General features: G+C 54.3%; 1 protein-coding gene across 4 annotated transcripts; it reads right to left on the bottom strand.

Moving 5' to 3' along the window:
* Positions 1-71: 71 nt before the first annotated feature.
* FCSK (fucose kinase) lies at positions 72-20017 on the bottom strand. Of its 4 annotated transcripts, none has more exons than XM_004431823.3 (24): positions 19835-20017; positions 14813-14917; positions 13988-14139; positions 12801-12851; positions 11654-11779; positions 11235-11307; positions 10718-10815; positions 10267-10347; positions 9536-9655; positions 9194-9365; positions 8674-8786; positions 7891-7992; positions 7605-7775; positions 7042-7106; positions 6303-6673; positions 5394-5604; positions 5074-5240; positions 4758-4979; positions 4253-4396; positions 3968-4087; positions 2189-2376; positions 2005-2104; positions 1231-1454; positions 72-1055 (listed from the first exon to the last, which is right to left on the bottom strand). In XM_004431823.3, the coding sequence occupies exons 2-24, from the start codon at positions 14892-14894 to the stop codon at positions 969-971; spliced, it is 3240 nt and encodes a 1079-aa protein (XP_004431880.2). In that variant the 5' UTR covers positions 14895-14917; positions 19835-20017; the 3' UTR covers positions 72-968. The 4 variants fall into 4 exon arrangements, 3 of the variants coding, with proteins under 3 accessions (XP_004431880.2, XP_087276082.1, XP_087276081.1); XM_087419956.1 differs by lacking the exon at positions 19835-20017 and adding an exon at positions 15757-17132; XR_015549139.1 differs by lacking the exon at positions 72-1055 and adding an exon at positions 1713-1859 and having other exon boundaries at positions 1401-1454.
* Positions 20018-21281: the final 1264 nt, after the last annotated feature.

The raw sequence follows: 21281 nt of genomic DNA, 5'->3' as shown, positions 1-21281 counted from the left end.
TTCCAGGGAGGGTTGGATGTTGCACGGCAAGACAGGTCCACCAGTTCCCCTAAAATGTGAAGGCAAAAGCCTAAAGCCTCAGCCACCTCCTGCACCCAGAGTGGCGCACAGCTACCGCCAGGACCCACATGATAGCAGGCGCCTCATCCAATCCTGGACTCTCATCCTCCTCTGGAGCCCTGTGTGCCAGAAGCTGGATCATCCCAGGGGCAGTTTCCCACAGTGCTGAGGAAAGTAGGAATTGCTCCCAGCAGAAACAAAAAAGAGCTTTATGAGGACAGCCTTGAAGGACAGAGTAAATTTATTCCAAGAAGGTTGCAATCCTAAGAACCCACTGCCCACAGACACCGGGTCACATGGCATAGTCCATAATGTTGCTGGTTAAGGCCTGGTTTGGCAGTGACTTGCTGCAGGACCACACTGGCTCACTGCCACACACATGGGGTACAGACCCCTACCCCTGCTCCCACTCCAGTCAGCCTAGGAGTGAGTGTTGAGCATGAAGTCTCTACTCAGGCAAAAACCTGACCTGTAAGGAAGGCCACAGGAAATGCCTCAAAGGGCCTCTTTGGTGTTGGCTTTACTAAGGGACCCCCGCCATCTGTTAAGGTTGGTTGTCATTCCCTTCTTCCAGGCCCTTATGGAGAGTGAGAAGGCCAAGGCCCAAGCTGGGCCATGGGATTTCTAAAGACCACATGGGACACTGAGTTGAGGACCTTATGTCCAGATAGAGCAGAAGCAAAGCCTAGGCCACTGCCAACGAGGAGGTCACCAAGCACCATCTCTGCTTCACCAAGCTCCAGAAGGGGCCGGGCCCAAGCTCAGGTTGGCTTCCTTCGGGAGCAGATTTGCAAAGAGGTGGATAGGGAGTAGGAGGCTGAGTGCTCCCGTGGGGGAAGGAACGGAGGGGCCACTGTAGCTCCAGGTTTTTGCCTCTTGCAGAGGGACAAGCCTCATGGGAAGGGGCATCAGGTTGAGGTCTCACTCTCCAGCAGCTGCAGGCTCAGGCCCTGAGTATCCACTTCTACCAGGTGGATGCTATAGTTCCCGAGGCCCTGGGAGCAAAGGACAGGAGATGTTTAGAGGCCTCTGGGAAATCTCAGCCTTTCTGGAGGCTGGACTGAGGCTGCAGGGCTGGGGAGACTTGCAGCTATAGCCCCTGGTTAGCTGGGGGTCATAGTGAGGGCTCCTGTCCCCCAACAACTGCCATACCCCCACACCATCAGGTACCTCAGTCTTGGCCAGCACGGCCTCCAGAACCTCCTTTTGCTGTGGTTCCTTGGTCAGTAGATAAAGAAAGCCCCCGCCACCTGCCCCTGCCAGGCTCTGGCCATGCACGTGGGTGGCCAGGATATCCATCATACGCCGCACAGCCAGGGGCTCACAGCCTGGAGCCATGAGCTTCTTCTGTTCCCAGTACGAGGTCAGACACTGGCCCAGAAGAGGCAGGCTTCCTGGGGGGTCAGGGAGGGGCAGGGCAGAGAGGGGAATGGCATGCCTGAGCCAAGATATTCACTTAATGCCCATTTGTAGACTGAATAAAGTGACAAGAGGCACTACTTAACCAGTGTCATGGTTAAGGACCTGGGTCCAGTGCTAGCTGGAAACAAGAGTGATAAAGCCTACCTCACAGGGTTGTCTGAGGACTAATATGCATAGAGCAGCTGGCACAGTGCCAAACACAGTGTTCAGTGAACTGTGTAACCACTCACTTGGAACTCTGCTCAGCTCTGACTCCCTGGAACTCAGCTATGAGGCTGAGCCTCTTCCCCCATCTGCTCCTTGGTAGGTGGGGCTGGAGGCCTTCCCCGTGATGCAAGTGTTGTCCTGAGATATGGCTTCCACCTATATGTGAGACCCTGGGGGAGCCAGACAGTAGGCTTCTGTCCCCAGGGGCTTCATACCTGGGGCCTGTGCCAAGCCCACAAAGGCCCCAACCTCAGACCCACAAATGACAAGGCACTCACTCCTGGTGCCCTGACCTCCAGGGAAAAAGCGCCTCACCTTGGCGGAAGGCTTCAGCGCACTTCTCGGTGTGCTGCACCAGGTTGTGGGCATTCTGCACGACAGCAGGCAGTCGGGCATACCAGCTCCTCAGCACATCCTGCAGATGGGGCAGGAGGGGTGCAATGAGGATCTGGGCCCAGCTGAACCATCTGCCTCCCTCCCTCCTGGGGCCAGGGCTGACCTGCAGCAGATTCCGTGCCAGGCGGGTCTTGCCAGTGTACACCAGGAGCAGGTGGTCATTGAGCTTCTGGACAAAGCCCTCAGGCACAGTGATCTCTTCCACCTCCACTTTCAGTGGCAGCTGAGCCTGGGAGCGCCCCACCTTGATGCCAGGTATTAGGCCACCCACTTGGTCCTGCCAGCCACCTCCTGTGAGTCCAGGGCCCCATCACTGTTGGAGCCTATGTGACCCAACTTCCCTCTCCCAGCCCAGGCTTCTGGCCCCGCACCCCTGGCAGGGACCAGCGTGGGAAGAGAGCTTCCCCCAACTCCAGCTGGGCCAGGTGAGCTGTGCAGCTTCTGCCCCAGCCCTGGGAGCAGGACGAGCCCAGAAAGGGAAAGAGTTGCACTCCAGAGTCAAGCTTAGAATGCACGAGGCCCGAGTTTTATTGCAGACCTAGTTGTGTAATTGGAATTGGGGTAAACCACATCAAAGGATAAGACCTTGCGCTAACCGCTCCCCTCAAGGAGAAAGGATACAGCACTTTCTCTGTAGCCTAACAGTCCCCTGCACCCTGTCTTTTCTAACAAAGGATGTTGATGTTGGAAATAAGCTTTCCACCATCTCTTATCGAACTTGAAAGAGCTTGTTCACATCTTGCTTTAGTAATGAAAGGTATGGATCTCTTTTCCTCTTGCAGCTATGTAAAAATGACAAAACTTGAGATGGTTCTGGAATAGGCCCTTGATATCTGGGGAAGGGCCTGCAAGGAGTTAAAATATAAAATGCAAACAGCAGAAGGCATCTGGAACTTTACAGCCAAACCATGGTGGTTAGCATAGGGCCTGAAATGTCAACAATTCCTTAATTGCGCCCCTCTCCTTCAGAGCACTTAGCACAGCTTGTAATTTTACATTCATTTGAGTGGTTATTGATTATGTCTGTCTCCAATAGACCAGATGACTCTTAAGGGCAAGGGCCCTGTTTTTGCTCATTTTATCCTCAGGGCCCAACACAGAATGGATATTCAGTAAGTAGTTGTCAGTTGACCAAATGAAGGATTTGAATGGTGCACCTCAGAAGAAAACTGAAAAGGCCTCCCCATCTGCCACTTTTCTACTGACTATCTATTATGGGATGTGAGTCATGACAATGAAAGGAGAGGGCTGGGCTGCAAAGTGACTGGAGAAGATACCATATCAGGCATCTATACGTCTTTGTGGTGGTTTCCTTCCCAGAGTCATGCTGGGGTCGAAGCCTGGCATCTTGAGGTGACCAGAGCATCCTAAGATCTGGGGCCAGACAAAGCTCTGGCAGCTCTCCATTGTGCATGGATTCCAAGGGGCCATGGTGGCAAGAAGGGAGAAGCCTGGTGCTAGTGACATTCCCTTATGATCCCAGCCATGTGTTGGGCCCTCGGTGCCCCCATATGGCAAGGGGGAGCACATTGCCAGAAAGGCAGACTGAAGGTCCTGTCCCCTACCCCAAACCCAGCTCTGCCCAGCCCTGCCGTGAGGGACAGCTCTGGGTGGCAACAGTCATGAGGACTAGCACCTGGTATAAACAGGGGCCTAACATACATGAAAGGTGCAGCACAGAACCTGGCACTTAGTAGGTGCTCATAAAACATCAGCTCCTTTGAGGTAGAAACACTAGAGAGGGTCAGAGTGATAAGAAGGAAGGTCTGACCATTTTAAGGAGCAGCACAGTTATGCAGCTGTCTGCAAGTCCAGGGAAGCCCCTGCAGGCCCTTGAGAAAAGTGCCAGTGACCTCCCTCCCGCCCCAGGGCAGTTCCATACCTGTGGTGAGCACCTGCTCCAAGTGCAGCACTGCATGAATCAGGGCCTCTGTGCCCATCACCCGGCCTGCGGCCCGCTGCAAGGCTGCCAGGGCAGCGCCTGCCAAGATGCTGCTGGTGCCTGCGGGGCACGGAGGAGGGCGCCAGGCATAAAACAGCTCTGCCCAACACAGTCCTATCCCACCCACTCCCTTTCCACTGGGCAGAGGCTGGGGTGGAGGATCAGAGGGGAGGCTGGAGGGCAGGGATGGAGTCAGAGGGCAGCATGGGGACAGGCCCCACTCACCGAGGCCGGAGCCATGGGGTAGCTCAGACCAGGTATGCAGTTCAAAGCCACCCCTGAAGGTGCGCAGCAGCTGCTCCCTCAGCGAGAGCTTGGAGCGGACATGCACAATCCCCGCACAGATGAAGGCCACCTTCAGCAGGGCCCCTGTGGAGGAACCAGCACCCGGCAAGGAATTTGGTCTCTGAGGGCAGAAGCAGAAATCCCACCCCACCTCCACTATTTCCCAGCCCGGGATGGGGCTCGTCTGGTGGACAAAAGGCCAGCAGCAGTGCAGACCCCAACCTCAAGCCACAAAAGGGCCTCTGGGCTCCCCAACACGGGCAAATGTGCCAGCTCTACCTCCTGTACCTGCATGCACCTAGGCAGGGTCACCAGGGCTCCTCCACCAGACTGGTTTGTCCTCAGGCCAGGCCCCCTTGGCCTGCAGGGTCTCCAGGGTTCTGCCCCCATCCCCCAGCTAGCTGTGTGTGCCATCTCTACCTACAGATGTCCCAGGTGCCCTGACCTGGGGCGTGGGGCTGGCAGTAATCCTGCAGATCATCCAGGCTCCGGCACACTATCTTCATCGCCATCTGGTCCTGCTGAGGCCCCACTGCCAGCCACAGTTCGGGCTCCACGATGCGCCGTGCCCTGGCCCCAATGGGGCGACGACCATCCACTCTCACAGCCAGGCCCAGCACTGCCCCACCAAGCTCATAGGCGAGGGGTGGTGTGTCGCTCCAGCCCCCTGCAGCAGTTGGACAAGACCAAGCTGGTCATGGGGGCTGCCAGCCCAGTTCTGAGGTAGCTACCCTCACCCCCACGTCCCACAAGGGGCTCACCAGAGAAGTCCACACGAGCCGGACACTCAGCCACCACCCACTGCCCATGTGCTGGCAGCTCCACCGGCTCCGTGGAGACAAAGTGCTGGGCTGACATCACAGCCTGGCGGATCAGGATCTGCCCAGCCCCTTCGTAGTGGCGAGCAGCTCGCACTAGCAAGGCTGGCCTGCCAATAGGGAAGGGAGAGATGGCAGCATGAGCCTCAAGCTGGCAGCATACTGCCCTGGGTGACCTAAGAGCACCTCACCTCTCTCTGGGTTTCCACCTCCAAGGATGGCCAGGGGCTTCTCCGAGGGTTGTGACTTCCCTTTGCACTTACCTGCTCAGCCACTTGTCCCGCTCCTGGGCGAGGGCCTCCACACCCCCCGCCAGGTCTCCGCACTCCAGGTATGAGAAGGGCCGCATCCACTCAGGGTTGGCAGCTGGCCCACTCCGTAAGCCTCCTTGGCCCTCTGCCATGCAGCCCAGTACGTCTGCCACACAGGCCAGCGCCCGGGCCGCCACGCCAGGGTCTCCTGCATCAGCTGCAACTAAGGGACCAGGAGTCAGGGGCGGCTGGAGAGGGGGCCGCCCCCAATGCCCTCTGCTCCCACAGACTACTCAACAGTCCCGAAATGCTCCATACCCCTCACACCTCTTCACTTTTGCTCAAGATGTATCCCCACCTGTGAATGCACACCCCACTCCTCTGCCTGGCAAAGTTCTTCTCATCCTGCCAGCCCCAGCCCAGCTCTTCCTCTTCATCCGGCACCCAGGATGCCCATAGTGGTTAAGAGCTCAGGCTCAGGCATCAAACTACCTGGGGTCAAGTTTCAGCCCCACCGCCAACCAGCTGTGTAAGTGAATGACTTAAATGTGGATAATGAGGTGCTGCCCATGAGGCTAAGGCTGAGCCCCCAGCCAGTGTGCCTGAGCCCCCAGGTAGAGCTGGACACCTTCCCCTGGGACTTGGGAGCTCTTCATCCACATCCCGGCACCTAGTACAGAACATGCAGGGTTTGCTGATGCTCACAGGGCCCAGAGGCTCAGCTCCAGGCCTCAGCCTCTCACCAAACTCCCCACCGACAGGGATGAAGCTTCCCAGAAACCTAAAAATAAACTCCACTTGTGTCTCTCCCCTGCTTTAAAGTCTCATGGCTCCCTAGTACCCTCAGGTGGTGACCCAGAGGGCAGATAGGGCAGGTGACGCTGGGTCTGGCTTCCCAGCACGGATGCCCAGCACACTCACCCTGGTCCAACGTGGCCAGCAGGGGCCCAGGACAGCCCTCACGGACAGCGGCCCGGATCAGCGGGCGCAGGCTGAGGTCCTGCCGGGCCTCCAGCACATGCCGCGCCTTAGGCAGGGCCTGGCGGAAGAACAGGTCCTGGCGGGAGGCCATTGTGGCAGCTCGGTCCACGCACAGCTGCAGCTGCTCCCAGGACAGACGCCAGGAGGCTCGCCAGGCCCGCAGGGCCTCGCCGCCATCCTCCTGGGGGTCCAGCATCCACAGCATGTCCCGGGGCCCCAGGGCCCTCGAGGGGTGAAGCACAGGAAAGAGGCGGGCACTGAGAAGGCAACGCTCTGCAGGGGGCGTGTCTGGGTCCCACAGGTCCCAGTCTCTGATGTGGGGAGAAGTCACATTAGCGGGAGGGAAGCAAAGGCCCCTGCCTCCTCACCAAGCTCTGCCTGCCTGTCATTTGGAGGCTGGCTAATTCACAGGGACAGGACAAACTCCTCCAGAGGCTGCACAAGCAAGCAACTGGGGGAGGAAGGCCCAGCTGTCCTGCCTCCTTTCCCAGGCCACTGAACAAAATCCCAAAGCCTGAGCATCACTGGGAATTTGGAGTTGTCCAACAGGAAGGGGCGGGGACAATCACGCTGCCCAAAGCTACCCCAGGCCTGGTGAGATGGTGAGGGGGGCCAGTTGCTTCTCTGGGATAGGGGCAGGCATAAGCCTTGAAGAAGCCATCGGGGCCATCAACCTTACCGAATGCCTGTCTTCTGGAAGAATTCACTCCAGGACATGTTGAGATATGTTCCTGTCCGCTGTCTCTGGGGGAAAAGGAGGAAGCAGTTAGGGCTGCAGCGGCCACAGGAAGGGGTTAGGGACACTAATACCAAGGGCCAGGAGCTGCTCAAGAGAGGACAGGAAGAGAGACAGGGGCACATACGTGAGCAAGTTCTGAAACACTGTCAGGCCCTGGAGCCTCAGTGTTCCTGCCCAGGTGCCTGGAACTTGGAGCAGAATCCTGGTTCTAGGCCCAATCCACTATAACTGGCTCTGCGGCCCAAGACAGGTCACCTCCCTCTCTGAACCTCAGTCTCCAGCCTATAAAATGGGGATAAAAATCCCCATCCAGCCTGCCTCACAGAGCAGAGGAGGAAGGAGGTAAAGGCTTGTTGAGACTCTACTGGCCACACCCTCCTCACTGCCCATCCCTCAGGCCAGCACTCAGAGAGCCCTGCAGTGGTATGGGAGCTGGGCTGGGACCCCCAGGGGCTACCCAGAGCCTGAAGATGGGGGTGAGGGGAGGTAGGGCAGGCACCTACTTCCCAGCTGTCCAGACGGCCAACGAGGGTGAAGGCACGGCTGGGGGTGCCGTGCAGCCGCACGTGGTGTCCCTGCAGGACGAGGTCACACAGCTCCAAGCCATGCAGTGCCTCGGACTGGGCTATGTCCAGGCCACTCACGAAGCAGCTGGTGCCAATGTGAATGGGGCCCTGGCGGGGGAGAGGCATCTTGGGTAGGCAGCACAGCCCCAGGCACCCCCCAACACACACAGAACCCTGGCCCCCGTACACCTGCCCTCTCTCTTCCCCTGCTCTCAGGCCTCACCCGAAGGTGGCAGTGCTGCAGGACACTCCCAGGACCCAGTCGGACCGGGCCCTCCAGCAGGCAGCTGACCACGGAGCTTCCAGCCTCCAGAAGCTGCAGCTCCTGTGAAGCCAGGGTGAAGGTTGTAAGGGCCCAGGGCCCGGGGCTGCCCCAATCCTCCTCCACAGCCAAGGCCCAAGCCAGAATTCCTGCTGCTCCCCATGCCTGCCCGCCAGCCAGACCCCTCTCGGTAACTGCCCTGGCCCAGCCTCAGGCCTACTCCCACCCCATCTTGTTCATGCTGTTCCCCCAGGGGCATGCTCTCCCCGCATTCTCCTCCAGAGCAAATCCGAACTCAGTAATGGAGGTCCCACCAGATGATAGCTCCCACAGAAAACCTTTCCTACACATCCAGTTACCTCGCCCCTACACCCACTAAGGGCCACCTCTGAACTCTACCTGCCCCATTCCTCAGCACCATGGCACTGACCCAGACCCATCACCTCAAATGCACCTGTCTCCCCAAGTAGACCCTGCAGAAAGGGTGGGGGGAGTCTTCTCTAGCTTCTCAATCAGGCAGACCTAGATACAGAATCCTAACTTGGCCACTTACTGGCTCTTTGGCCTGAGGCAAGTTACTTAACCTCTCTGAGCCTCCAGTGTGAAATGAGGATAATAACACCTACACAGGGGTAATCTGTTCCAAGTATGGGCTATTTCTTCGCTGCCCTGGAGCCCTCATTCCACCTGGCCCCTGGCACCCAGCAGGCATCTCTGCTGGTCTTACCTCCAGGCAGGTCTTACCTCCACCTGGGAGTGCACAATGTGGGCCCTGGGAGCCCCAGGGAACGTGAGGCTGCGCAGGAAGTCACTGGCCGAGTTGGTCATGTAGCTGTAGCTGCCATCGGGGACATATGCTGTAAAGATACAAGTACTGACCCTAACACCATGTCTGCTGCAGGTGTGATGCCAAGTCAGGCCTCCCACCAGCAGACACATCTTCATCAGGCCCTGGGAGGGCAAGCATGATGATGAGCCCATTGTGCCAAAAAGGAAGCTGAGATCCAGAGAGGCTCAGCAACCTGCCCAAAGTCACACAGTTAGAAAGTGGAAAGACTAGGACTGGAGCCCAGGAATGAGACAAAGGAAGAAGGGAAGAAACTTGGGAGGGGGGGAGTCTGGACTGGGAGAGGCTCACTGTCCAGTCCATTTACTAGGCCTGCCTGGTCCAGGAGCCCAGGGGGCCAGGCAGGGAACAGTCTCATTCTGGGGGTCCTCACTCAGATGATCTCCCCACCCCGGAGAGCCAAGAGGCAGTACCCACCCATGGTGAGGGGCTGATCTCGAAGCTCCCTCCACAGCTCGGCCCGGGCGCCTTGCAGATAACCTGTGACGTCTGCTCCCCCTTGCCCCATCTCCGGGGGCCGCCCCACCAAGAAGTCCTCCCTGCTCACGTTCTGAGCCATGCAGAGCAGGATGTCAAAAAATAGAGACAGCTGGGGCAAGAGTAGGAAGCATAGCTATTAAGGGATTCCTAGGCTGAGCTGGGGCAGTCTCATCCCCAGAGACGCTGACCCAGAGAGGGGAAGGGGCTGGCCTGAGGTCACACAGCCAGTGTCAGGGCCTCTCCCCCAGGCCAGGGCCCCCCAACCCCCACCTGAGTCACCTGGACAGGCCGGGCTCCAGAGTCCAAGCCCATGTAGGTGCAGGCGTCCAGGGGCGGGCTCACGTGGGTGGCTAGGAGGTGTTCAGCGGTCTCCACAGAAAAGAAGGCAACCCCAGAGACCTGGAGGGGCCCCCACAAGGTCAGGTGGGAGGATTGTGGGGCCAGGCTTGGGCATGAGTTGGGGAGGGCACACGTGGATGGGCCAAGCAAGGCCTGCTGCCATACCAGGCAGAGTCTCGTTTTCTGGGCCACTCCAGCACCTAGACTCCAGGCTTACTTGGGGAAGCTCCCACCAAGGGACCCCTCAGCAGGCACCTTCTGGGACCTCCCTCAATTTTCAGGCCTCCTCCCAAACCTATGTTCTCCATCCTCCCCATAGTCCAGTCCCAGACCCTTACCCACTACTCCTATCTTTGTCCTTCATTCTAGAAGGATCTCCCAAGTTGGGTTCTAGACTTCCTCCAAACTGCATTCCTGAACTCACTCACATTCTGGTTCTAGCCTTTCAGATTCAGGACAAGACCCTAAATTCCAATGCTACCCCTTCCTCAAATTCTGGCTCCACCTGCTCCCTGGAATGCCAGTTCCAGACCTTCCTCAGATTCTGGTTCTAGCCTGCTCTGGAATTCTCTAGAAGAAGTGCATCTCTTCCCCGGGCAGGAAGGCAAACCCTCCCCCTCCACATTCCATGGGGTCCCCAAAGCCTCCCAATGTGGGCCTGGCAGTCATACCAGTGGCACCTGCCCATCAGTCCTGGTGCATTGTTGTATCTCTGCCTCAGTGCCCTGGTAGTAAATGTCCAAAACGAAGCCCTATGTGGGGGCAGAAAACAGAGTCAGGGAATGGAGCTAGAGAGGATCAGGAAGGCGGGCACAGCAGGGTGTTCTCTAATTGAAAGTCTAGGATGCAAGTCTGAGAGGTACCAGTGAACCCCGGGAAACACGAGTGCCCAAGACTCCCACCCCCAACAGTGGAGGGCAGGCTTTGAATGTCTTCACAGGGTCAGTGTGCAATTCAAGTCTGGCCAAACACTAAGTGAGCACAAGACTGTTGCCACAGGGGAAACTCCTCCGAATCCAGACCACGCCAGAAAGTCCAGGACAAGAGGCTGCCCAGAGCATAGAACCAGGAGGCCATCCCAGGACGGCTCAGCAGCCCATGCTGCTGCCCCAGGGGCACTACCTGGGAGTCAGTGAGGTAGACGCCATGGTTCCGGGCGTAGGCTGTACTCCCCGGAAGGGCAATCACTCTGGCTCCCCGGAAGCCGTCCCAGCTGATCCCTGTGGGTGGGGCGGTCAGGAGGCTCCCCGGGGGCCCCAACCCAAGGCAGGGAGTCCCTGGCCAGGAGGAAGCAAGAGCTCCAGGCAGGGGTATCCAGGCACCTCTAGAGGGAATATGGTTTCCAAAGCCAAATGGACATTCCTCTGGGAGAACAAGAATGCCTCCCCCTCCCAAAGTTCATCCAGAGAGCCCTGTGGGGCAGAAGGGGCAGGGCTGGGTGTCTCCATTCTATAGAGAGGCAGACTGAAGTCCAGCAGGGGAAGCCCTGCCCCCAGGTCTGGGCTTCATCCTCCATACCCTACAGCTTCCCTTCTGAATAGGGCAGTGGGCCAGGCCCAGAGATGAGGTGGGCAAGGAAAGGCAGAGCCTGCATCAGGCTGTGGCTAGGGAAGGCGGTCCCAAGTCTTCTCAGGCTCACCTGGGTTTGGAGGAACAGACAGCAGCATGTCGGTGCTACAAACCCACACGCCTGGCGGGGAGCCTGGGCCCAGCTGTGCGGAGGGGAGAGAGAATGCAGCTGGTGGCCTGGCCCAGCCCTTCCTCTGCTCCCACACGGCCCAGTCTCGGCTTGTTCTGCATGCTCCAGCAGCCACCTTGTCTAGGGGGTCTCTGGCTGCTGAGGTGACAGGGGCCTCCCCAAACCCATGGTGCCAATGTCGGCATTCCCACCCACCTCCTGGGGCCACACCTCCCCCCAGTATGGCCAACACTAACTTTCTGAAGCTCTAACTCTGCCACCCCCAAAGCCATTCTTCCTGGTGACCTTGTCTGAGCCAGCATAGACTATAGCTGTGGGAGAGCTGTGGGACAAGGCTCCATGGCAGCTGCCTGCCTCACCCGATGGCTCATGATGTCCAGCAAGCAGTCCAGGTTGCAGACCACGGCCTCCACAGGGGCCTGGGGGTTCTCCACAGGGAGGCAGGTGAAGGCCCGGCCACAGTCATCGAAGGGGAAGTCTCGGCCCTGGGGCAGGAGCAGGGACAGGAGAAAGAGCCCTTGGGGCAGAGAGCCTGGGGACACCCAATCAGCTGAGCAAGGGCAGAAAAACATCCAGCTAGAGGACTTCTAAAAAGTGTTTTCTCTAATTTTTTCAATTACATGATCATGGTAAAAAATTAGAAAATGCAGATCTGCAAAAAGAAAACAATTCCTCGAGGATAATAACCATTGCCCTCATTTTGAGGTATATCTCATCATCAGACTTATACGCTCTTTAAATTTTTTTTTTACAGAAGTGAGATTCTGAAAAGGTGGAGACAACAGAACTTCACACACTTCACACACTCACACACACACACACACACACACGAGCACAAGAAAAACTGGGAAATAAGCCTGGGAACTATAGCAATGTCAATATCCTGGCTGTGATTATACTCTAGTTTTCAAAAAATAACACCATTGGGGGAATCTGAGCAAAGTTCCCAAAGGCTTCTCTCTGTATTATTTCTTGCATGTGGACCTACACTTATCTCAGTCAAATTCCAATTAAGAAACTTAGATCACTCTACATAAACTTGTGTGATGGGCCTCTTCCACTAAACAATGAAAATACATTCACCGAATGCTAACAGTGAGCCAGGCCAGGCCCCCTTTGAAGCATCTAATGGATCATCTCAGCACATCCACATGAAGCAGGAACTGTTGTCATCCTCATTTTACAGATGAGGAGACTGAGGCCTAGAAAGGATCAAGTGACTTGCCCAAGGTCACAGAGCTAGTAAGTCTCTTTCCAGGTCAATGCATAGCGTTAGATGGATCTTTCAGTCACTATCTAATATTCCCCCAGGAGGATATGCTGTTTATATTTAGCCAGTTCCCTATTTTTGACAGTTGGATCAATTCTGAGTCTGTTCTTCTGGGTTTGCACAATGAACACCTTGCACACAAACACACAAAGGTAGAACACCCCTAAAGTCCCGTCCAATCCCGAGGATTGATGGTTCCAGCCTTCTACATGGCCCCTGCTCAACATTCTACTAACCATGTGCAGGATGAGGATCCAGGCCGAGTGCAGGACGTCAGAGGTGACCACCTATCAAGAGTGGGAGAGCCCTGTTGGCAGAGGCCTGGGCAAATGGCACCCAAACACGGCACCATCTTATCCAGGGAAAGACTCCAACACAAATCCACTCAGGTACCAAGGAAACAAAAGCCAAAGTCAAGACCAATGGCCACAGGCAGGCAAGAGGCAGCCCTGGCCCCTCCTGGATAAGGGAACCCAGTGGCTCTCTATCTGAGCCACCTCCCTGTCTCCTGTTCTTTTTCTTTTTTTTTTTTTTTTTAAACAGTGATTTCTTTTATTTATTTATTTATTTATTTATTTATTTATTTATTTATTTTTTGTGAGGAAGATCAGCCCTGAGCTAACATCCATGCCAATCCTCCTCTTTTTTTGCTGAGGAAGACCGGCCCTGGTCTAACATCCATGCCCATCTTCCTCCACTTCATATGGGACGCCTCCACAGCATGGCCTGACAAGTGGTACATCGGTGCATGCCTGGGACCCGAACCCAGGTCGCCAGCAGCAGAGCGCGCGCACTTAACCGCTACTCCACGGGGCCGGCCCCCCTGTCCCCTGTTCTTAGGGAAGGCTGCAGGCAAGAACGTGGGGTGGTTAGCTGGCTGGGTGACTCATGTAAGTCAGCTCCATGACAACCACACAGTGGTCTCCTCCCCTGCCAGTGCCACCTCCATCATCAGAGTGTGTCCATGCCTGTAGCCACTCTCACTCCCCATGCCAGGGTGCCATGCGGGCAAAGTGACCAAGTGAAGTGGCTGGGTGTGTGTGGGATATGGGCCAAGAGGGGACACTGACTCCCATGCCCTGCCTAATGGGGGCAGCTGCATCTCAGTTCCAGCAAACAGTTGCCATGTTGGAAGGAGAGCCCAGCATAGCAAGATCGTCGAATTTTTCTAGAGAAGCTAGAAAGCCTAACTCTGAGATACTGGCTCTGACTTTCTACAACCGCTACAAAGGTTAGCCCTGCCTTCTGCCCTCACCTGGATGAGCCTGCCCAACTTACAGACACAAAAACTGATGCCAAATGCTAAACTGGCCAGGGTGATGGGGCCAGAAGAGCTGGGGACCTTGGAAACCAGCTGTTTTAACCCACTATCCCTGTTCTGAAGAGGACATGCACCAGGAGATGGCATTTCATGTGCACTCACAGTGAAGCCCGCCCGGGCACTCAGGTGTTCAGCAGCCACCAGCAGGGCATTGAGGGTGGCTCCTCCGCTGCCCACACGCATCTCAGGGTCCTCCACGGCCAGTAACAGCGTTCTGGCGGGGATCTGCTCCCGCTTCTGCCGCAATTCCAGCTCTGTAGTCAGAACACAGCTGGGACCTGCCCCCTCAGCCTGCCCACCCTGGTCAAAAGCACCTAAAGCAAACCTACTGATAGTCATTATTTTATCTTCTTTGACTTAGGAGCTGTTCATGTGATAGCTCATTAGATCTTTTTGTGTGTGTGTGTGAGGAAGATCAGTCCTGAGCTAACATCCATGCCAATCCTCCTCTTTTTTTGCTGAGGAAGACCAGCCCTGAGCTAACATCTACTGCCAATCCTCCTCCTTTTTTTCCCTTTTTCTCCCCAAAGCCCCAGGAGATAGTTGTATGTCGTAGTTGCACATCTTGCTAGCTGCTGTATGTGGGACGCAGCCTCAGGATGGCCGGACAAACGATGCGTCGGTGCGCACCCGGGATCCGAACCCAGGCCGCCAGTAGCGGAGCGCGCGCATTTAACCGCTAAGCCACGGGACCAGCCCCAATAGCTCATTAGATCTTCACCCAACTCTGTGAGGTAAGTACGATTACTCCCATTTTACAGATGAGAAAACTGAGTCTCCGTGAAGTGACACAATGTGTCTGAGGTCACATGGCTAGGAAGAAGCGGAATCTAGGTTTGAACCCAGGTCTGCCTGGATCCTGGGGCTGCAGGGGTATGGCAAGGGGGTTCTACATCAGGGGCAAAGTGGGGAGGGAGGGTCACCTACCTCTCTGGAAGACCTGGACGCTGTCCTTGTACTGGCATGTCAGGATGATGACCGTCCAATCAACCCCCTTCCGCTGCTCCATTCTGGCCAAAATTGAGGGGTTCCCTGAGGCAGAGATATGGGTGCGTGTGAACTTGTTTTTTCAATTAACACATCATTCTGGTGTACAGTTCTATGAATTCTAACACAAGTATAGATTCTTGTGGCTACCACCATCTGCACCAAAACAACTCTGCATGCTATCCCTTTACAGTCACACCCTCCTCCATCCCTTACCCTGACAACCACTGATCTGTTCTCCATAGCTATAGTTGAAATGTAATCCTTTTTGTGTCCACTGGGAGTTTTTTTTAATTGTGGTGAAATATATATAACATAAAATTGCCACTTCATGGGGCCGGCCCAATGGCGTAGCGATTAAGTGCACGTGCTCCACTTTGGCGACCCAAGAGTTCACAGGTTCGGATCCCGGGTGCACACCAAGGCACCGCTTATCCCATATAAAGTAGAGGAGGATGGGCACAGATGTTAGCCCGGGGCCAATCTTCCTCAGCAAAAAGAGGAGGATTGGCATCGGATGTCATCTCAGGGCTGATCTTCCTCACAAAAAAAATAAACAAAAATAAAATAAAATTTGCAATCTCAATCATTTTTAAGTATACAATTCAGCGGCAACAATTACCTTCACAATGCTGTGTGACCATCACCACTGGCCATCTCCACAACCCTTTCTTCACCCCAAACAGAAACTCTGTACTCATCAAGCAATAACTCCGTATGCCTCCCATTCCCCCGGGAATGTAATCTTTTGAGACTGGCTTCTTTCACTCAACATAATGCCTCTGAGATTCATACAAGCTGGCTGCACATATCAGTAGTTCTTTCTCTTTTTTGCCAAGCAGTATCCAACGCATGGACGTTCCACGGTCTGTTTCTCCATCCACCCATTGAAAGACATTTGGGCTGTTTCCAGGTTTGGGGAATATGAATTGAGCTGCTGTAAACATTCATGTGCAGGGTTAGCGTGAACATAAGACTTCACCTCTCCAGGTGATACCCAGGTGTGGGACTGCTGGGTCATGCGACAAGCAAGGTGAGGTTGACAGTAGGTCCTACTTTAAAACAAGGGGCTGCCCTTTCTTTAGACCATGCGTCCCTCAGCATTCAGTCATTGGCTGTGAGCTGGGGGGAAGTAAGGGAAGGAGGGAGGTTCTAACCTCCCAGGCTGAGGGGAATTCCCTGGTGAAGGGGGCGGCTGTGGGAGGGGTACACCAGCCTATTCAAGGAGATCCAGGCAGGATCCCAAAAGCAACCACTACAGAGACCTCAAAGGGGACCTGCTCTCCCAAAGGCCCCAAGCCACAAGAGGGCTGCAATCCCACCTGTCAGCCATCGTCCTCCAGGGCACTCTGAGTAAGTGAGCGGAAAGAGAGGCCAAAGCTATGGCTTCACCCTCTCCTATACCCCCAACACACCTCTCCTACCAGATGGGAAACCAATCTGACTCTAGAGCCCCTGGCCTCTCCAAGACCATCTGTAGACGAGTACCCAGGGGTGCCCTGGCATCTACCTGTGGCAGGGGCCCGGCTGCTATCCCACCAAGCAACTTACCTCCACCTCTTCCCTCCAGCCCCCAAAGCTCAGCATAGGAAGGATGGTGGAAGCCAGCTGCACGCTGTCCCAGAGGTGCCCTGTGCACAAGCCCAGGTGTCAGCCCATGCCCTAGACAGAGCCAGTAGGAAACCTGAACCTCAGCAACAGTTTCTTCTTATGCCAGACTCTGCTGCCACCAAGCCCATGGTTAAGGCTGACAAACACTGCCACTTAGCAACACCCACACTCCCACAAGCTCTCAGGGAAAGCCTCCACCACTAACAGAAATTGCTGCTCCCAGCTCAGCCCAGAAGGGAAATCCAGAGGGGAAATTTGAGCTAGCGATCTTGGCCAGGCACCTAAGAGGTAAGGCATTCCCCAAGATGTCCATCTGGCCTTCCCAGTAAAGAGAGTGGCCTTCCCAGTAAAGAGCATAGCAAAGGATTCCAGCTTGGCCACCAACTCACTGTGTGATCTTCAGCACCCCTAACTCTCTCAGGCCTCCTGTGGCAGGGAGTGTAATTGACAGATGCCCCCAGCTTGTTCACATGGAAGCACCCTTTCCACCAACTGCTCCCAACCAATGACAGCACAGCAGGGGCACACAGACAGACCCACACCTGCAAGGCAGCGATTCTCTGACTGGCAACCTTGGCTCCAGGACTCCCCACTGACCCAATAGAAACTGTCTTAGAACTGCACTGCAGTCTGTGACTCTTCCTACCCTTCCCTCCTTCCTTCCAGTGCTCCTTCACAGGGAGCAGACCTGGATTGAAAAGTGATCCCTCTCCCTGCCTCCTCCAGCTCCCTCCCCTATTCCCCTCCCCCAATAAGTCTCTTACAAGTCTAATCCTATCTTAGCATCTGCTAAGGACCTGAACCAACATGGGGAGTATAACATCATCTCCCTCTTGCCACCTTCAAAGGAAAAATCACTGTAAGAACATCTAACTTGGGCCGGCCCCGTGGCTTAGCGGTTAAGTGCGCGCGCTCCGCTGCTCCGCTGCTGGTGGCCCAGGTTCAGATCCCGGGCGCGCACTGACGCACTGCTTCTCCGGCCATGCTGAGGCCACGTCCCACATACAGCAACTAGAAGGATGTGCAACAATGACATACAACTATCTACTGGGGCTTTGCGGGGGGGGGGACAGTAACAGCTTCATTTATTTAAAAAAAAAAAGAACATCTAACTTAATGTCTGGGAAGTACTATCCTTATCCTTAAAGATGAAGAAACTGAGGCACAGAGAGATTAACTTGCCCAAGTTCACACAGCTAGCAAGTTGAACCCAGACGGTTTTTTTTCAGTCCATTCTCTTAACCACTACACTGAACCTACTTTGTAGGATTAAAGAAAGAACAAAAGGAGTAAATATGTCAAGTGCTCAATACGTTATAGCTATATAATATGATAAAGCTTAAACAAATACAAGGTGACAATGAAATGGGGATGACATTAATGATCATAGCCACTGAGACTGAGCTCACCCACTCCAGCCTATAGTTAAGATATGATTTTTTTTGGGCCGGCTCTGTGGCTTAGCGGTTAAGTGCGCGCGCTCTGATGCTGGCGGCCCGGGTTCGGATCCCGGGCGCGCCCCAAGGCACCACTTCTCCGTCCAACGCGAGGCCGAGTCCCACGTACAGCAACTAGAAGGATGTGAACCTATGACATACAACTATCTACTGCGGCTTTGGGGGGAAAAAAAATGAATAAATAAAGTCTTAAAAAAAAAAAAAAAAAAAAGATATGATTTTTCATCCTCACAACACCCCTGCAGGATAAGTGTTATTATCTTAGCTTTACAGAGGCTAGTGGATGCTGCAGCCATGACTGGGAATTGCGTTGCTCCAATTCTTACTCAGGTGATGGTGATGACGATATTTGGTCCCATGCAAAGGTGCCGAAAGAGAGCAAGGAAAAAATGCCCCAAGGAAAGTCCCATGGCCCAGAAGGTCTGAGCCCAGTCTTGGTTTCAGCATAGTGACTGGGAGACATGGGCAGGTGAAAGGTTATGGCCAGAGGAGGGAGGGCAGCCCTATCTGGACTGCACCCTACTAGAAACTGAGGCAGAGGAATAGTCTTGGGCTGGGAATCAGCCCCGAGTCTCTGTCCCCATCTCTGCCTCTTTCTGTGTGATCCTGAGTAGGTTACTTAACCTCTCTGAGCCTAATCTGAAAACAATGGCCAAAGATACCAACCTCCTAGGACTGTTATCAGCATTGAATAAAATGTGAAATATATGACACACAGCAGGCGCTCAATGAATGGGAGTCTAACTTGAATGAAAGGAACAGGAGAGTCTAATTTGGCCCTAAAGCTGGTGGGAGTGAAGGTTCTGAAATATTCTTTGGGTCGAAGATGCCCAAGAAGAAGAAAAAATCAGAGAAGGCCCGGGGAAATCAAGCAAGGCTGAGGAGCACGCCTTGCCAGAGCAGCCAAAAGGAGATTTTATGATACAAGAGCTGGAATGATACTCCTAGTTAACACTTAGGAAGTGCTTTTTTCAGGCCCCATGCCCAAAGGCATTGCAGTATCAGGCCATCCCACCCGCTCTACAGCCCTGTGAGCTGAATTTCACACCTACATTATAGGTAAGGAATCAGTAGCTTAAAGAGATGAAATAGCCTGCCCAAGTCACACACAGCTAGTATAGGCAGGCCAAGTGTGTCCAACTCCCAGGTTGATGTCCACCAACCAGTAAAAACAAGACATCTCTCCTGGAGTCTCCGCCCTCTGTCTTACCTGTACAGAAATCTTAGAAAAGAATAGAGGCCCTTATTCCAACATTCTGCCCACTTTGAATAGAACCTCATACTACTGAGGCCAAGTGGGAATATTTTTTAAAGTTCTCAGCCATCCGCTGCCCAAAATTGGGATAGGAAAGGGGGGCCAGGGACAGAATAAAATAATAAGGCCTCTTCACATATGCTTTTTGAAAAGAGGTGGGGCAGAGATTTTGCACATTTTAGCGCTTTAAAGGGGAAAAAAGCAGGCTCACGGAGGGATCTAATTTGCCTTCTTCGGAAAAAAAAGGCAGAAGGAAGTTGACTGGGAGTAAAATCGTGTTGTAAATTACATAATCGGCATGTAATTAAGATTTGTGGATGATGAGCCCCGATGGGGTAAACTGAGGCAGGAGACGCCGTCTCAAGTAAAACCAGCAGCGCCCCATCTGCTTCAGGGGTGAGGGGCCCCTGGGGCCCGTATCCCACCCGGTCCTGGGTGTCCCCAGGTACCGCAGCACCGGCCAAGTCCCAGAGCTCCCGCTGACAGACCAAGGCCAAGGGGTAGTGGGACCTGCAAACGCCCCCTATAGCAAGTGGGCACCCGGCGACCAGGCTCTGTCCTGCACGTCCGAGAGGGTGGGCCCGGAAACCGCGGGGGCAATCGGCCGTGAGTTGCCGGGACCCGAGCGGGCCCACGTACCAGTCTCCGTCCGGCGCTCGGTGCAGTGGACTCTTTAACGCCGGGCTGCGCGTCCCTTCGCGGCGCACCCTGGGAAGTGTAGTTTCGCCCCTCCGCCAGCCCTCGCTTATCCTCCCCAAAAGACCAGCTCCCAGCTACCGCATGAGCAAGCGGATAAGGTCAGGGCTGCGCTTTCCTAAAGGGTAGGGAGTCTTCAGATGGAGAAGGGAGATGAAGCAAGAAGGCAGCTCCGTTGGCCAGCAAAACTACAACTCCCAGAGGAACCAATGGGTCTTAAAGACACAGGTTCGATTTCTGGGACTCGGGTTCCAGGTTGGGGGTTGGTTTGTTTGTTTAACCCCTTGGCGGGGACCTGGGGCCGCTGCTTTTCTCAGGAGAGAAAAATCCATCCGGGAAAAAAAAATCACAGATGTTTCCCGAGCGTAAGCGGCTACTGTTGGATTGGCAGTTGGCAGTGCTTTCGCGGCTTTCATCACGTGGGTCCTTCCGGAAGAAACTTACAACTCTGCAGCGAGAAGAGGATCTGCAGAGTTTTTGGAAAAGTTTTGAATGGCAGCGTTGTTTGTTACAGCGGGAAATTGGAAACACCCTCTCTCTAGGGTACTGGAAAAAGAAACTTGGCACATCTGCGCAATGGAATACTATGCAGCAGTTAGAGATAATGAGATAGATCTGTATGTACAATAGGGAAGGATGTTCAAGACATTTTGTTCAGGGAAAAGAGGCAAGTTGTGGAACAACAGTATGTATGGGAAGCTACTCATAAATAATGTATGTGAACATATAGTGTGCGTATGGACAAGAACAGGACTGGAAGGAGCACATCCTGGGGCGGAGATGGTTAGGGATGGGGATAGGCAAGAACTTGAACTTTATCTGTATTGTTTGTATTTTTCTTACAAGAATGTACTTTCCAAATCTACTGTCATTAATAGGGAGCCTGAGAAGCCCTATGGTCAGTCTCAAAGGAGATGGGGGACCTTGCTCTAAATCTGTGTAACCTTGGCCAGTCACTTGGCTACTCCTTGTCTCCTGGTCTCTGTAAAATGGTTTAATAATAATATCAAATGCCTGAGATTGTTGTGAGAATAAGATAAATAAATGCTTGACTCCATAGTAAATGCTCAAAAAATATTAACCTTAGAATGATTACTTTTGTTGTTATTCGCATGCTGCCCCATTAAAGCAGGATGTTTGGTTTGTATCCTCAGTCTCTAGAACGGTGCCTAGGACATTGTAGGTGGTTAAAACAATTTGTTGAATGAATGAATAAAGAGCAGTCTTCTGCTCAGCTCCCCCTACCCTGCCTCCTCCAAAAGATCTCTCTCCTTCCCTTAGTCTTCTCCCACTGGAGTCATTCCCCTGTCTTCACTTGGCCCAGGTCTCCTCCTACTTCCCTCACTTCAGTGCCTTCTCTTTCTTCTGTGAACCCAGGAGGCCTGGGAAA

Source organism: Ceratotherium simum, chromosome 30 (assembly GCF_057802395.1).
Source record: "Ceratotherium simum simum isolate JZ-2026a chromosome 30, ASM5780239v1, whole genome shotgun sequence".
NCBI classification, from domain to species: Eukaryota; Metazoa; Chordata; class Mammalia; order Perissodactyla; family Rhinocerotidae; genus Ceratotherium; species Ceratotherium simum.
This window is presented reverse-complemented; position numbering and strand designations above follow the sequence as displayed.

What these genes read in the sequence shown, in the direction of transcription:
- FCSK (XM_087419956.1), bottom strand. Translation starts at nt 15,844, where the DNA reads ATGTTCACGCTAACCCTGCACATGAATGTTTACAGCAGCTCAATTCAT. An exon ending in TTGTGCACTCCCAGGTGGAG is followed by an intron (nt 7,993 to 8,673) that starts GTAAGACCTGCC and finishes CTGGCTTCACAG; the next exon opens with GAGCTGCAGCTTCTGGAGGC. An exon ending in ACCCCATGGCTCCGGCCTCG is followed by an intron (nt 4,088 to 4,252) that starts GTGAGTGGGGCC and finishes CGTGCCCCGCAG; the next exon opens with GCACCAGCAGCATCTTGGCA.